General features: G+C 40.4%; 1 protein-coding gene across 1 annotated transcript in view; it reads right to left on the bottom strand.

Annotated features, from left to right (window-relative positions):
• Positions 1-17,156, bottom strand: part of TTC33 (tetratricopeptide repeat domain 33) — a 231,383-nt gene that overhangs the window by 87,701 nt on the left and 126,526 nt on the right. Inside the window, exon 3 of the mRNA XM_018561180.1 lies at positions 3,529-3,610. Coding sequence (XP_018416682.1) covers positions 3,529-3,610 — 82 coding nt within the window. The remainder of the gene's footprint in view (positions 1-3,528; positions 3,611-17,156) is intronic.

The following is a 17,156-nucleotide window of genomic DNA, read 5'->3' as shown; positions in this document are numbered from 1 at the left end:
TGTGTGATAATCACATTGGTATCCGGAAGCCAGCGGGGCCTCATCTCTGCGCCGGGGCTGTGTTACAATGGATACTTTGGCCCCCCTTTAGACTCAGGCCCCGCGGCTGCCGCACCGGCGGCAGGTCCGCCCCTGGTCAGAGCTGTCTCTACACAATGACTCTGAGACAAAAGAGCTTTGCAAGGGACTTTCAGACATTGTTTTGAGCTATAAAACTCAATTAAATACTGATAGGCCTTACCATAATCTATTGCTTCCAATTCCATATCATAGGAAAAGAGATGCGCCATAATGCTTTATCACAGCACTGTCAATTTGCCCATTTAGAACAAAATGACAGCATCTTGGCAACGGGGCCGCACTGACCCATTGTTCCCCCTAAAATCCCCAGTGTCGGCTGGTGTCAGACACTGGGGAGAGCGGTGACGTCGCTCCCCAAATAGCAACCACAGGAGCATGGGTGAGCTGGCAAGGTAAGTATCAGTGTGTTGGGGGAAAGCCCCCTTGAAAAGACCCCAGCACTATGCTCTAAATGGGCAAGGTGCCAGTGTCACTTTAATGCTGAACTCCAGTAGACATGAAAAGATAAAAAATAAATATCCCATCAAAAGATAAAATAACAAAACTAACTTTTTTCGCAATATTCACATTCTATCGAGAAATGTTTCCCCACGGTGCTGTTTTCTGTTACTAAATGTCCTCAGTCAGATGGCCAGCATCATTCAACCAACTTTCTCAGATTCCAGGCCGTCCTGGCCCCCTGGTGGACATGGCTCCTTACTGCTTCTCACTCTTACACTTCATCCATGCTGTACGGGGATTGCATGTAGCTATTACCAGGTCAAATTCAGGTACTTACACTGGATGCATTTAAACATGATGTGCTAATTGATACAGAGCTGAATGAATTTGTGTCTTTTATATCTGCCAAAAGTTCAGCTTTAGGTTAATTTATTGTAATAATCCCTTGCACCTGGCATGGTAGCTCAGTTGCCGAGTTGTGTCTTGGGTTCAAGTGATACTAAACTCAGGAGTTAAATCTTAAAAATGCAAACGAGTACCTTAACTATCCTATTTGTGTATCACTCAGGTCTAGATCCTCAAATAATCTCTGAATTGGTGCTGACACAGCCCTTCCTTCTGGAGGGTGGCTACCTTTGTTCCCCATGGTCCCTGTGTATGTTGTGAAGTAGCCACCACTCCAAGATCGCTCCAGTGATGGACTACAATCTCAATACCAATTAGTAAACTAAACCTGAGTTTGTAGTCCATCACAGGAGTGAGCTTGGAGCGCTGGCTACTTTACAACCCACACAGGGGCCATGGGGAAAAAAGTAGCCACCCTCCAGAAGGAAGGACAGTGTCAGCACCAATTCAGAGATGATTTGGGGATCTACAGCTGAGTGATACACAAATAAGATACATTTTTGTTAATAGTTATAGTATTATTAGGATGTTTGCAAAGTCTTTTTTTCTCCTCACTGTATTGATTTGAAATTGTATTCCCTCTGACTGAACTCTAGACAGCCATCTGCGGATGAATCACTGTGTGTAATTTTTTGCTATTGGGGTCTGTAAACATGCTCTACTTCAAAGAAGCAAACTGACTCAGTAACATAGGTTTGATGGTTAGTGTTTGTAACATCAGGCCCTCCCATGTCTCAAGGTGATATCAATGTACTCTACTGGTTTCTGTGACATGGTTTGCATTGCCTTTGACTGCCTTCTTTTTTCTTATTTCAATATTTTTGTATAAAATGAGAAAACCTTGTACATTATGTTAAAAAAACAAGTAAACTGAAAGTCTGGAAAAGGTAAATAGGGGCCTAAAGCACCATCTTCTGGAACAGAACGAGAAAACCAACTTTATCTAACTGCAATATTTTTTGATCTTCATGAGTAATGCTTCTAAAAAAAACCTAATGTAACCACTTTTATTGTTACCTTACTCAATTCAGTACTCTGAATCCTACATGTCTGCTTAGCCAGCAGGTGTCCATTTATTCACTTATTCTACAATACATTTTTTACACATTACAGTGTTCAGCAGGAGAGATCTGGAACTTGAGCAGGGAAATCTCTCTAATGCAGCTGACCTTGTGAAACATTACCATTTAAAAGTATCTGTTAGTGACTAGATATGAGTGGAGTGATGTCGGCAAAATTATCCCAAAGTACAAACAATTTGCCTGAAAACAATCTAATCTTATTTTTCTTTATTTAGTGGGTGGGTATTTGGGGGGCTGTATTTGCTGTTTAGTTTGCTTTATTTGTACTTCTGTTTTTTTGTGTATTTGATCATTATTTGTGTACTGTTGCTTTAAAATTTTTTTATTTTACATTGTTTTATACTTTCCTAGAGCGGAAGGACTTATGCTGCGGGTGGATGGAGCCTGCTGGAGATGCTGAGGTACTAGTCCCACATCAGGTCTGCTCTGCTTCTAATTGCTAGCTGGCAGTGGGCGGAGTCCATAGCCGATTGCAGGCTGGCTATTGGCTATAGAATCCGCCCAGTGCGTGCTGTCAATCAGTAGCATATCGGACCTGATGGGGAACTAGTAGTTTAGCATCCCCAATCTCAGTGTCACTGGCTGGTACAATGCTGTTAGCTGCAGCTGACTGGACAGTTTGCTAGAGGTACCTGGTACAGCGCGATCTGTCCCCCATGTCTAGAATCAGATGTTTTGCAGCTGCACTAAGCAACATACAAGCTGACCCAACACCAGCTCACTGAAGACAAGCAGTAGGAATAGATCAGAGATTGAAGTTCCCCATGGCTCTTACAGCAGAAGCAGCAGTGGGAAGATGCCTCCTTGGAAGGTAGGAGAGTACAGAGCACACACACTTTTCCCAGAAGAATGGAATCGGCACTAACTCCTTCCATGGTGGAGTATACACTTGGCACCCAGCAATGACCAAATGAGAGTCAGTGTTCACAGACAGGGCAAGCACACGGCAATGCCAGATTCTAGACCTAGAAAGCACTTTGCAGCCAACATAATGAGAACCAGTCTGGAAAGCGCTCAATTGGAACCTAGCGCCCAAGGAACATTTCCAGGCTCACCATACAATGTCCAATCCAGCTGGGTTTGGTCACAGTGAAAGTTAGAAAGCCAACGCTGAGGAAAACTGCATCGAATAGCTGCAAAGAAGGTGGGAAGACTAACTGCAGCTAAAAGGTGAAGATTCTTGATTAAAGAGGAAAAAGTTCTAAAAAAAATACAGGTTAAGTCTTGAATCAGCGGCGCTGACATCCTTCCTTCTACCACACTAGCAAAAAACTGAGGTATGCTGGTAGCAGGAGGGGTTATACCCAGGACTGGGCCACAGTTTTTCTTATTTTGTCAGTGTCCAATCCTCCTGTAGGTGGCGCATAAACCAAAGGTTTCAGAATTTCTGTGTCCCTCAATGGACGGGAGAGAAAACTAAAACTGCTGTGTTAATGCTAGTGACAGACTGCAGCTTATATACCATTTTATTTGGCCCACAGTAACACTTTAACATCAATGACATTTTGCAAAGTCTTACCTGTGATTTCATCTCATATAATGTGGCATCCTCTGGTGTTAACTGTATCCCTTCATCCCATTTCTTTACAGCCTCCCAGTACCTGAAAACAGGAAATATTAAACTACATGACATATGCGAGCAGCTATAGTCATAAATAACGCATAAATAATAAATAATTAGCAATATGCTGCAGCCATGTCTCTGGTTTGACATGTCTGGCAATTTACGGGAGGAAGGAGACAAGGAAAGCAGCGCCGGGGACCAGACATAAGAGGCCCATGACTTCATGCTCTTTGGTTCGCATGAGAAAAAAAAAGACTTTTAGGAAAGCAGTTTTGTAGATGACAATCAGTATACAAAGAGCTGTGACATCTAATTTAAAAGACAATAATACTGTCCATATATATATATATATATATATATATATATACACATATATATACATATTATAAAATGTACACCCACTTTGAATTTGATGGTTTTAAGTATCAGGACATGATAAAAATCATCTGGTCCTTAGCAGGCCTTAGAATTTGGTAAATACAACAACACATGACATATTACACCATGTCATTATTTATTTTACAAACACAGATAAAATGGAGAAGCCACGTGTGAAAAACTAAGTACACCTTATGATTCAATAGCTCACAGAACCTTTAGCAGCAATAACTCGATGTAATCATTTTCTGTATAACGTTATCAGTCTCTCACATCATTTTGGAGGAATTTTGGTCCACTCTTCAGTTCATTGAGGTTTGTTGGCATTTCTTTATGCACAACTCTCTTAAAGGCCCGCCACAGCATTTCAATTGGGATGAGGTCTGAACTTTGACTGGGCCATTGCAACACCTTGATTCTTTTCTTTTTAAGCCATCCAGTTAGAGATTTGCTGGTGTGCTTGAAATCATTGTCCTGCTGCGATTTTGGCCAAGCTTTGGCTGTCTGCCAGATGGCCTCACATTTGACGCTAGAATACTTTGGTATATAGAGGAGTTTATGGTTTGGGCAATTACAGCCCAAACTTTATTTTGCGCTTTGGATAGAGTATAGAAGGGCTATATTCTAAGTACACCTTATGATTCAATAGCTCACAGAACCTTTAGCAGCAATAACTCGATGTAATCATTTTCTGTATAACGTTATCAGTCTCTCACATCATTTTGGAGGAATTTTGGTCCACTCTTCAGTTCATTGAGGTTTGTTGGCATTTCTTTATGCACAACTCTCTTAAAGGCCCGCCACAGCATTTCAATTGGGATGAGGTCTGAACTTTGACTGGGCCATTGCAACACCTTGATTCTTTTCTTTTTAAGCCATCCAGTTAGAGATTTGCTGGTGTGCTTGAAATCATTGTCCTGCTGCGATTTTGGCCAAGCTTTGGCTGTCTGCCAGATGGCCTCACATTTGACGCTAGAATACTTTGGTATATAGAGGAGTTTATGGTTTGGGCAATTACAGCCCAAACTTTATTTTGCGCTTTGGATAGAGTATAGAAGGGCTATATCTTCGGTCAGGTCTATATTGCTGTCTATGGATCATTTTAGGAGATTCCCCTCACAGTAATAAAAGCCCGAGGCAGGTCCTGGTCTTTCCAACCTTTACCCAAAACTAAAACTATAAAAACTTTAACTTCAGAGCAAACTGTCAAGCTATTGGTTGGATGAGTTATAACAGTGGATGGGTACAGGCGGTACAAGAACATTATAATCAAAGAAAAATAAACCTTACATATAAAAAATGACAGTCTTGTCCAAATAGTTTCCGAATCAAAGACACATATGGGTCAGGCACATACAGTGAAAATCCTTACCCTTGTCCCTCTGGGGACCTTTAATTTTATTCCAAAAACTTGAAAAAACAGATAAGAAAACAAGAGATTGATAACTACATTCATCTTTATAACATTTCGGGAAAAGGGAAAAACATAAAACATAAAAAGAGGAACATAAGCAACAGATATAGAAAACGATAAAAAAAACCTTGAACAAAGAGTGAACTACTTAAGAAAAGGGAAAGTGTTAAAAAGTGAGGAATAATTCCGACACTCACCCTTCTCCAAAGGTCGATCAGGGTAACACGGTCAGAACAAAAAAGTCAAGTACAAAGACAGGAGAGGTACTCCGGAGAAGACACAAATTCCATCCAGTAAAACCACCTGAGATTAAAGGCATCAGCTGTCCCTTGGTTCACTGTTTTAATAAGTCTCTGCTCTTTTTTTTTATTATTATACTTTGACAAAAAAATTTCCTTTGCTTTTTTCTATTTTTTTTTTATTGATTTATTATTGTTTTTAATGCTGAATAATTATACACCTGATGGCACTACAGGTGCTAGGTGGCAGAGTTCATCTCTGGATTAAAGGCTTTTATATTTTCAGTAGAGACCTTCAGTTTGCTTGTGATCACTATATCATAGCTGACGTAGTGATCATATGATTTGGAATTGACGACGCGACCCACTGCAGAGGGTGTCGCGACCCACTTTTGGGTCGCGACCCACGAGTTGAGAACCACTGGTCTAGAGTCATAGAGGTGAGAATGGTCACAAAAATATTCAAGAGTGATTTATAAAGCCGAGGTCCACATTTATTTTGGTTTCCTCTCAGAGTTATCATTAGCAGTTCAAAGATTTTCATTTCCTGAGTATTTTTAAAGTTCCATTTAAGAACCAAAATATTCATGTTTTCCATAAAGTGATCTGGTTGTGACAAAATATGTCCTACAGGTGTGTAGTAATCATCTTCCATGTATGATGTGTCCATGTACTGTAGATTCACTCTTTTGTAATTTCTGTCCTGTCTTACCAATATACAGGTGAAACTCGAATAATTAGAACATCGTGCAAAGTTCATTTATTTCACTAATGTAACTTAAAAGGTGAAACTAATATATGAGATAGACTCATTACATGCAAAGCAAGATAGTTCAAGCCGTGATTTGTCATAATTGTGATGATTATGGCTTACAGCTCATGAAAACCCCAAGAACCCCAAATCCACAACCTCAAAAAAGTAGATTATTACATGCAATCAATAAAACAAGGATTGTACATAGAACAATATCGGACCTCTGAAAAGTACAAGCATGCATATGTACTCAGTACTTGGTTTGGGCCTCTTTTGCAGCACTTACTGCAATTAAATTTGCACGATATTCTAATTATTCGAGTTTCACCTGTAACATCCATGGCTCCACTTGCTGCATTGAATGCCACATCACTGGAGGGGCAGCTGTATGATCCAGTAATAATGAAGGTTCTTTTTCTGTGCGACACTTTTTAATTTCAGAGACTATACAAAGAAAATGCTCTTTGGATACAACTCCAAGAACATAAAACCAGCACAACACCTACATTTCCTACTATCAGTGACCTGAATGCCAAGCCAGTATCCCATATGAACATGTTGACTTTACTGAAATTGTGGATATAAACAGAGAACCTGGGAATCATCAATTTGTCGTATCAGAAACTTTCAGAAATGGAAATATCAGTCCTCTCCAAAGGCCTTAAATTCTGCCCAACTACCAAGCTGGATCATATACAGTTATACAACTGGAGGATTTCTTCAGGACTTAAGGAATAGTTCCACAGAAACAAAATCAAACAGCAACTTCACACCTCCAACAGGCCGTAACCCCAAATGGAACTGGATGCGTTCCGAAATGATGCTACATTTGGTGAGGTAACTTTACACATGGAATGTAAAGAACTTTGCTTGGAGAACCATTGGAGTGCTGGTTACTTACTGCTCTGTTTATCTGATCCAGCGCCGCCATCCAATGTCATTTCAGCCCCCCCTTGGAAGTTGGGGCATTCTCGGTCAGGAGTGCAGTGGGATCCCCTATATAACCCCAAACGGGACACATAAATTAACAGCTTTGGACAGATTCTACCCAGCAAAGGACCATTTTATACAATCTTCCACCACTGAAGCAAAAGGCTATAAAGGAGGGGGTGCAGTAGTTGTAATGGACACAAACAAATGTAAACATGAGTGCAAGAGGCAACTTGCATATAATACTTACCATAAAATACTGTATTATAATCCCACCTATGATTTTACTCAACAACTAAAGGGTCTCATTAAAATACTACCAACCTGCTGACATTCAAAGCAAACAAGTGCAAGTCCAGAAATCAGGAACTTTTATATGCTGCCAAAGCTCCACAAGCCAGGGAATTGATACAGACCCATCATAACGGAGAAATGTACTCACTGAACAAATCTCAAGCCTTGCAGAAAATGTGCTAAAGCCATTAGAGATGCAACTGATTTCCTGAACAAGCTCCGCAGTATATAGCAATTACCACCAAATGCACTTTTAGTAACTATGTATCGACTGTATCTCTATAGTTTCTATTTCTGTATAGCAACATCCCTCACAATGATGGGATTGCTGCATGTTACAGATTCTTATCATCCTCACCTAACCACAAATACAGTGATAAGAATGTTGCACAGCTCATTAAATTCATTCCACCACACAAATATTTCATTTTAGCTAATGACATTTATCTTCAGTGTATAGGTACTGTAATGATGGCACCACAATATGCTAACTTATTTAAAGCAAACCTGGAGGACAAATTCCTTAACAGCAAACAACAAAATCCACATATATCGCTATATAGACAATATTTCAATATATATCATATGAAAAAAAGGGGATCTTTAAAAAAATTCCCTCATTGCCTAATACATTTCAACCTTTAGAAAAACTAAAAATGGATTATTCAAGCACATATGTGAACTTCCTAGACACCACAGTATCCATCAAGGATGAAAAAATATACACACTTGGGGGAATTGATCAAAACTGGAGCAGACAAAATCTGGAGCAGCTGCGTATGGCAACCAATCGGCTTCTCTCTTTTGTTTTCAAATCTTAACTGAACAAACAGATTCTGTCTGCTTCAGTCTTGATAAACCCCTTCAACAGTATTCATTAGGGATGACAAAATATACAGGAAACCCATTGACCAATGCAACTATCTCCACAGTTTTAGCTTCCACCCACAACACACAAAAAAGCCATCGTACACAGCAGGCCCACTAGATCGGCCACTGCATATGCTCTGACCCAGTAGACAGAAATAAACTTCTAGCACATGGGTGCCCATTAGGTCGATCGTGATCTACCAGTCGATTGCAAAGCAAACACTGGTAGATCGCGATCGGATCATTGTCCTAAGCTCCCTCCAACGGTGCTAGTGCAGCTGAATGTGTCAGACACTGGAGACGGGAAGGGGCTGGACTCCTCTCTCTGTCTGCAGCGTCGGACACATTGGGCTACACTGTCACCAGTGTGGGGCGGGACACCCCTCCTAGTCTGCAATGTCGGACTCATTCGGACACACCAGCACCGCAGGAGGACAGGACAGCGCACATGAGAGATGAGCTGGGAAGCTGCTCTCTCTCTCCTCTGAGAGTCAGAGGAGAGAGAGAGGAAGACACAGCCAGGAGAGAGAGAAGAGACAGTAAGAGGAGAGAGAGGAGAGACAGTCAAATGAGACACAGGAGAGACAGAGAGAGAGCAAGGAGAGACAGTCAGGAGAAAAAGAGATAGAGAGAGGAGATACAGCCAGGAGGATTAGCAAGGAGAGACAGCCAGGAGATAGCTAGGGGAGAGAGACAGGAGATAGATGCAGTAGTCCCAGTAACGATTTTAATGCGCTTGTTTTTTTTTTTAAACAAGTGGGGTTTTTTTGTTTCTAGATCTCATTGATCTCATCATTTGAAAAGTAGATCAAGACAAAAAATTGTGGGCACCCCTGCTCTAGCAGAATCCTTTCATAAGAAAGGTTACAGCAAAAAAAAAAACAATCAATACAAGCATAAACGCTGCCTTGAAAATCCAAAAAGAAAATCCTCTATAATAATACAAAGAAAAAAACATCAATAGCCGTGTATCTTTAGTAAGCACATACAATCCAGTACTAGAAGGGATAAAAATCAACGAGCTGAAACGCATCATAACAGGATGAACTGCTGAACAAAATCTTCCATGAAGCAATACATACTGTAAATTGGGTTTTTCAGTAAATTTTGCATAATATATTTCATCACAACCTTTTATTAAAATCTTTTATAGAAAACTGTTTTAGGTAACATTCTGAAATAAATATGATTTTTCTAATTCTGCTGTATGCTGGTACCTCTAAAGTCTGACTTTTTTGGTGTTGGGGACACATTAACAGTTGTCTGGCATGGAGATAATTGAAGAGGCTTATTCTCCACATTTAAAACTAAAACACAATACTATATACTGTATATAGCAAGCAAAAATATGAAAGGCGTATCAAATATTACTTTAAGGTAAACACTTGAATAATAACTCAAAATATATTTTTACTGAAAATATAATAAACTTCTAATTTCAAAAATGACTGCCACGCTCAGTATTGATCACACAGTTCAATGACTGTGCAGAGTCTGGTCATTTGGGATGTCCATCAGTCAAACTGCTAGAGTTTGGTTAAAAATGTAGTAGATTTTACGGTACTGTTTTTAATGTTCAGGAAATACTATCAAAGCTGAAATGTCTGTATGGTTCACTGTGGAAATCATCTCTTCCATGTTTACAACAGTATAATGTTTCTGAAGATTGATACATAAATGTTCCAATATTCCCAAGTGAAAACACGGCACATTCCATCCCAATGCTATAATACTTTTCCCACTGACAGATTTTATACCGCATTAGTACTTATAAGTGCAGACAAACTGTATATTTATATATAAGTGCATAGAGCAGGGCTGGAAAATTCCAGGAGCCAGGTCGCCAATGCGCCTTTGGGCCTCATTCACAATGCCGCGCGTATACGCGTGTACGTGCATATTGTACCATATGCAACATATGCAAATAAATGGCTCCATACACACAGCCGCGTATGGAGCCGTATATTTGCGTATCGTATATATACGCAAAACAGGATGGAACACAGATGCGTCCAGGCAGCGTATTTCTGCTTGTTTACGCGCGTATACATGCGTACAGCACATTAAAAATTCCATTACGAATGGTGCATTCTGGGATTGCATATAGTGCACGCATATACGCTCATATATACGTGCATAGACGCTCATATATATGCGCATAGACGCGTGTATATATACGCAATATACAATTTTGCTTGCGTTGTGTGTGAATGAGGCCTAAAAATTCCAGCTGGCGTCTAACTTTTGAGGTTTTCTCTAGTTGTCAAAAAAAAATCCTGCTAGCTCTTGGATTGGACAGCTGCCTCCTGAATTCTATGTTAATGTGTCCACCCCTGGCATAAAGAAACTGTATATTTATATACAAGTGCAAAGAGGAACCATATATTTCTATATAAGTGCATAGAGGAACCGTATATGTGGAGGGAGGGAGAAGGAGAGAGGGAAAGGGAGAGAGCAAGAACGAGCGCGAGAGCACAGCACACAGTTGATTGTATACTTTAGTGAATATCTAAGTGATACCTTGATATCTTTTTGAATGAAACTGACTTTTTTCACATAACTAGCGTAAAAAATAGTTTTATCTAACATAAGGTTACAAAGTTCATTTCTTGTCAAGCTGCTCCTTACATTCATTGGAAAGCCATAAGTATGTGAATGTTCCTACAAATTAGTTTGATTCGTTTGGATGAATTTGAGTCCTGACTGCAACCCTACTGAACCTCCTTTTGAATGAATTTACGAGTCAAGCTTTCTCGGCATGAATTCCACAAAAAATTTGAGGACTGCCTTGTAGCAATACGTGGTAATGTGCGTAATAGCACACCAGCTGTGAAGGGAGCCTTTATGATTCACATTTTTTCATACTACTTTGTCAAACCCATTTATGTAGAAAGGATTTCTCCCTAGCACACCTTTTCTTATATGGAAATGATCTGCTTTTTATTAAGACACCCAAGAAACAATATCACTGACCAACATTCTGGGACCTTGCAGAGCCCCTTCCTCAAGGTAAACTGGTTCTTCTACTGATCTCTTCTACTTTGCCAAACCAGACACATGAGAATGAATCTCCATTTCATCATAAGCACTTTGATCTGTTTTTATGTAAAGCAGTAGGTGTTAAGTTTCAGGTAATTGTTACCCAATTTAAAATAAAAAGATACTTAAGATATTTATAAATGTCTACATGTGTTTTCCTGTCCAAAATTAAACTGAAAGACATTCTAGCCATTATTTTTGTCTAAGTAACAAATTCTAAAATGTATGACTTCCAAACGACTTTTCAAATAAGTTAAAAAAATACTTGGAAAAACATTTGTTATTTGATCTCACTTACAACATCACATTTCATGGAAACTATGTTTTTTCTTTCACTTAAAATTAAATGATATTCCAGTGTGAAAGCCGTTTCTCACCATAAAAAGCTACCACAGTCCTCTAGAGACCTAAAAAGCTGCTTTCAGTTTGGCCTGAAAAACTGATCAGCAGGTTGTAATGGGATTACTGCTCTTCGCCATAAGTGCTCTAACAAAAGGAGTCCCACTTCTTTTGAAAAATGTTTTTGGACTTTTTTTAATGTCAATGGTACCAAAAAAAGACCTTGCAAGATCATTAATAAATGAAGATTCATATTACTGGCAGGGTTCCTTACCCTTCCTTGTGCAGTCACTTGCAGCATGGCTGAAGTGTTTGTGACACTGTGGTTGCTCTCTGGCACCCTCTTATGTCCAAACCTGCACACATTAACACGCTGCTGCACAGGCTAGACACCTGGGTAATTCTTGTCCCACAGTGATGATGTAGGTCCAGGTCACTATTTAACCTCACCTGGTGCATTCAGTCTCCGCCCTTGCATTTGTTCTGATCTACTAATTGTGCTGCTTTTTGTTCCTGTTCTCAGTGTATGACCCTGGCTCTGGCTGACTGATCTTCTGGTTCCTGACTCCGGCTTTGTTTCCATTCATCCTGCTCTCGATGCTCCCTGACCTGGCTTGGCTGACTACCCACTTTGGCATCTGACCTCTGGCTTGGCACTGACTACATCCTGGACTTTCGCCATTGTTTTTTGTCATTTATGTTTATTGTTGTTTTCAATAAACTCCTTTTACATTTTAAACCTGCACTTTAAGTTTCAGTCTGGTTTCTTGATTCCCTAACAATTATTAGGGCTCATTCACACCAGAAGCATTGGAACTGTGCTGGCCGCTTTTTCCAGCACAGTCCCAATGAAAAGTCAAGGCAATCTGCCTTGTTTTAAACTGGCTCAGCTCACAGTACCACGTTGCAGTGGTGTGCGCTAAAAAAATACTGCATGAAGTTATTTTTGCTCACCCCAGCGTGGTGCAAGGTGGTACAACCCCAATGTACAGTGCTGTGTCAATAGTATTTAATGAAATGCCACTCATGATATTTCAATAAAGTTTCTAAAAAAAAAATATTTCTAAAAAAAAAACCACACCAAACCCTACTTGCTGGTGTCAAAATACAAGTCAAATAATAATGAAAACATCCATTTAGTACCAAGGGGACTACAGTGGATGGATAATTGGGAATAACTCTTCACTTACACCCAACCTGTACTTTGCTTATTTAGGGCAAAGCACTAGTTTGTTCTTTTTGTAATCCCCTGTCTTCAGCAGCATATACTTCACTTTTCTTCACTACCCCAACCAATCTGTTCAGTGCTGGAAGCCGAAGGAAATACCTACAGGGTAATTCACAAAAGGGTTTAGAGTTTGGAGAAGGCAGGAGAAGTGAACAATCTAGGACAACAATCTAGGACAACATAGCTGAACTGGAAAGTGAGCTGAATTGGAGAATTTTTCCTATGCAGCTATGTTGTCCCAGATTGTTCACTTCTCCTGCCTGCTGCCTTGAATAGCCCTGCTGGTCTTTTGGGTATGGAGAAGCATATGACTCACTCTGTGTAATAACGCTCTTACCATATAAACTTTGTGTAAACTAAGATATCAGCATCATGTAGCTTATACTGGGCTTTTTATTGGCTGAACGAACTGATGATGGAACGAAGGGAACGTGAAAAGTAAATGTCTTCTAGGGATGCACCGATACCAAGTACTGTACTGTACAAGTACAGATACTTTTCGAGCTCCAAGACTAGACTAGAGAAAAATGCAAAAGTTAGGAGGCAGCTGTTTTAATGTACGATTACGTTTTTATAAACATATACAGTTTAAAGGGATGCACCGATACAATTTTTTGCAAGTACAAGTACTGATACTTGCCCAAGTACTCATTGATAGAAGTACTGATACATTTTTGTTTATTGTCATGTGACAGTTTTTCTAAAACAATATCGACTAATGATTTCAGGACAGTGGTGGAGCGCCAGAGCTATGTCCCAGCTGCAACACTGGTAGTTCTCATGAAAATGCAAAGTGTCGGCACTGGTATCTGAACTGGTATCGGTGGAACCCTATGTCTTTGCATGTTTCATGTAAACTGAACCTGTTGTATTGCCCTGTGTGCAGACAGCACAGTTTCACTTTAAAATGTATATCCAGCCAAAATGTCTTATTTCTAGTTTTCGCAAGGTCTTAAGCCTTGTCTGTTTCTATTGGGAGAGATTTGTCTCCCAGAAAAAGTAGGGGAAAAATCTCTTTGAAGAGGTAAATTCCACCTTTGACAGCTGTCACTAGAAGATCTGCTCTCGCCTCTGTTCTAATGACAATTGTAACGTTTTGGATTTCCCCTCTGTGACAAAATTCACCAGGACAAATAGAGATGGTGACTTTTCCTGGTTAGGACACAGACAGCAATCAAAGATTCCCATGTTAGCATATAGCATAAAAATATACATATTTTTAGTTGTTGAAAGGCCGCCAGAAGGGACAGAAAAAATGAGAGCTATGGGAGCAAATTTCAGGAAGACATCTTATATAATAAATGTTCTTCAAGAACAATTTTTCTTTTCCCACAATAGTTAACTACAAAGACAGTGCAGTTTACAGATATAAAACTTTGCATTGAGGATGGTTTACAATGACTTATCTCTTACAGAAACACGTTCACTTATCTCCCTGCCAAGTAGATACCAAAGCTCTCATATGCTACTTTCTTCTCATACATGTTTGTGAAGCCCAAAGACGTACGTAAATCTACATAATACCGCTATAAAAACAAGATATATGGTACTAGTGTACGTAGTCTAATGTTATTTTACTTGAAATATACTTTCAGCTGTGTGTTTAGGAATGGCGTGTGATGTACATTTGAAGGTCAAGCTTGACGCAGATCTGGAGAATGAAGCAGACCCTCTTTTGGGGTTCATTAGAAAAAGGCAATAGTTTAGCTATAAAGCCAGATCATTTCAAATAAACCGGCTGATCATACAATGTGATTAAAGTGATAGCCTGAGTACAAGACACCATTATCTGTACAAGAGTCCCAGAACGCCTGACCCCAAGGAACTCTAAAAAGCATACCTTGACTTCACTGAGAAAGTTAAAGTGACATTAAAGTCAAAAAAATGTTTCCTTCCCCCGCCCCCAATGTTAGTGTAGGGACTTACCTTAAATGAGGTTTCTTAATCCGATCTTCTTCTTCTTCTTTCCTGATGTTTTCATCTGTCCCTCCAGCTCTCCGATCCAGCGCTGACTCCTCTCTGCTTGCAGGCACTTCCGATCCAGCGGTGTCTGCATGCGGGTGCACACGTCCATAGACTTATCTTTTGTCTCTGCTTGTCTCCCGGCCGAAAATCCGAACTGCGTATGCGCCCGCCCCAATATGCTTTGCGGCCGCCCCAGAGCAGTTTCGGATTCTCGGGCGGGAGCGCGCAACGAAAACAGGGTAAGTGTAAATCGCTGTTCAAGCGTTTTTTAAAATGTTTAAAACTTTTTGCCTATATCTACTGCTTGCGAGCAGAAGATATAGGCAAAAAAAACGGAGGGTTTAGAACCCCTTTAAGAGCTGCCCTGCTGCCTCCAACAACTACCTACTGGTTCTTTAAAAAAGAACTCCAGGATTGATTAAAATGATCCCTTGCAGTGGGTCTCCCCTCGCACTGCAAGGGTTAACTGCTCTTTTGGTCTAGGGGGCGGAAATAAAAATATGACCGCTCGCCTCTCTTAACTCTGCTCCAGCTGTGGCATGTCCCTCAGTGTCCTCACATCTAATGGACCTGCATTAGTGTGATGACATCACGGGTCTTTAGACCCCCGGGGGGGGGGGGGGGGAGAGAAGCTGCGGGAACCAGTCTAGCAGCCAGACAGGACCGAGGGTCAGGTGAGTATATCCTCTTTATTTTCATCCTCCGATCAAAACAAGCAGTTAGCCCTTGCAGTGGGGGGTAGCCCCACTGCAAGGGTTAATCTTAATAGATCCTGGAGTTCTTCTTTAATATAATGGGCAGAGGCCTGGGGTGCTCGTAGTTCATGGGGCATGTTTTATTTGCTAAGCTTCCCTTAGATTCTACAGAGAAACTTATTTAATTATATTTTTTTATGTGTGTATTGTCATTAACAATCTACTTATGTAGACTACATGTACTACCGTGTTTCCCCAAAAAAAGGACACTGTCTTATATTTTTTGGGGCTAAAAAAAAACCACACTAGGTCTTATTTTCGGGGTAGGTCTTATTTTTTTTTTAATGTACAACAATCCACACTTATTCATGTACAACAGTCTACATGTACAAAAATATGATGATCAGGGCAATCAGGGGTGCCGTACCTTTCCAAGAGCAATTTGCTAACCAATCGCTGGCCAGAATGAGCGAAGCGCACTTTCACTATCGATTCCTCACAGGCGGAGTGCATTTGATATCACTCCGCCTGTGACAGGAGGCAGCGCTATAGAGGAAGCATCGGCTTATGCGGCTCTGTTCCCTCCGGTGCTGCCTCGCTTCCTCTAGCGCTGGCTTCTTTGGCACCGCTGATTCTCTCCTGCCTCTCCCGCGGCTCTTCAAGTTTCCCCCTTATGCCCCCACCTGCCCTGGGAATGGTCACAACTAGGTCTTATTTTCAAGGTAGGTCTTATATTTAAGCAATTCCCAAAAATAGTACTAGGTCTTATTTTCGGGGCAAACATGGTATATGTACTATTTTTATTAGTGTAATTATATTTTTTTAAACTGAAGTGATATATTATACCAGGGAACAAACACCCACATACACACTAGTTTCATGTAAATTCATGTTAATTTCATTCATGTAAATTCAGACATACGGATGCATCCGAATTTGGTTGAGTCCAAATGCGAACAAATGCGAATGTTCCTTTAACAAAAATCCATCCGAATTTCATTCTAAACTAAACTAAATCAGACATGTGACTGTTCTCTTGCCAATCAGAAGGTTTTTTTGGCTGTTGGGGTTTGCGCTACAGGCACGGTCAAGTGACTTTGTTCCGAAAAAAAAATGCTGACGGATCTGAAATCCAAATAACGAACTGAATCAAATTTCGGATCCAAAAAACAAAAAAAAATAAAAATCAGAATTGATCTGAACCCAGCAAAAATGTCTACATTTGCTTTTACATAGTTGCACATTCACATCAGTCCCTGCCCTCAAGGAGCGTACAATCTATAGGTCCCTATCTCACATGCATACATATGAGGGCCAATGTAGACAGGAGCCAATTACCCTTCCAGCATGTCTTTGGAGTGTGGGAGGAAACCAGATTACCCAGAGGAAACCCACACAGCATGGGAGACCATGCAAACTCCATGCAGATAGTGACCTG

This window comes from Nanorana parkeri, unplaced genomic scaffold (assembly GCF_000935625.1).
Source record: "Nanorana parkeri isolate BGI_ZX_2015 unplaced genomic scaffold, ASM93562v1 scaffold505, whole genome shotgun sequence".
NCBI classification, from domain to species: Eukaryota; Metazoa; Chordata; class Amphibia; order Anura; family Dicroglossidae; genus Nanorana; species Nanorana parkeri.
This window is presented reverse-complemented; position numbering and strand designations above follow the sequence as displayed.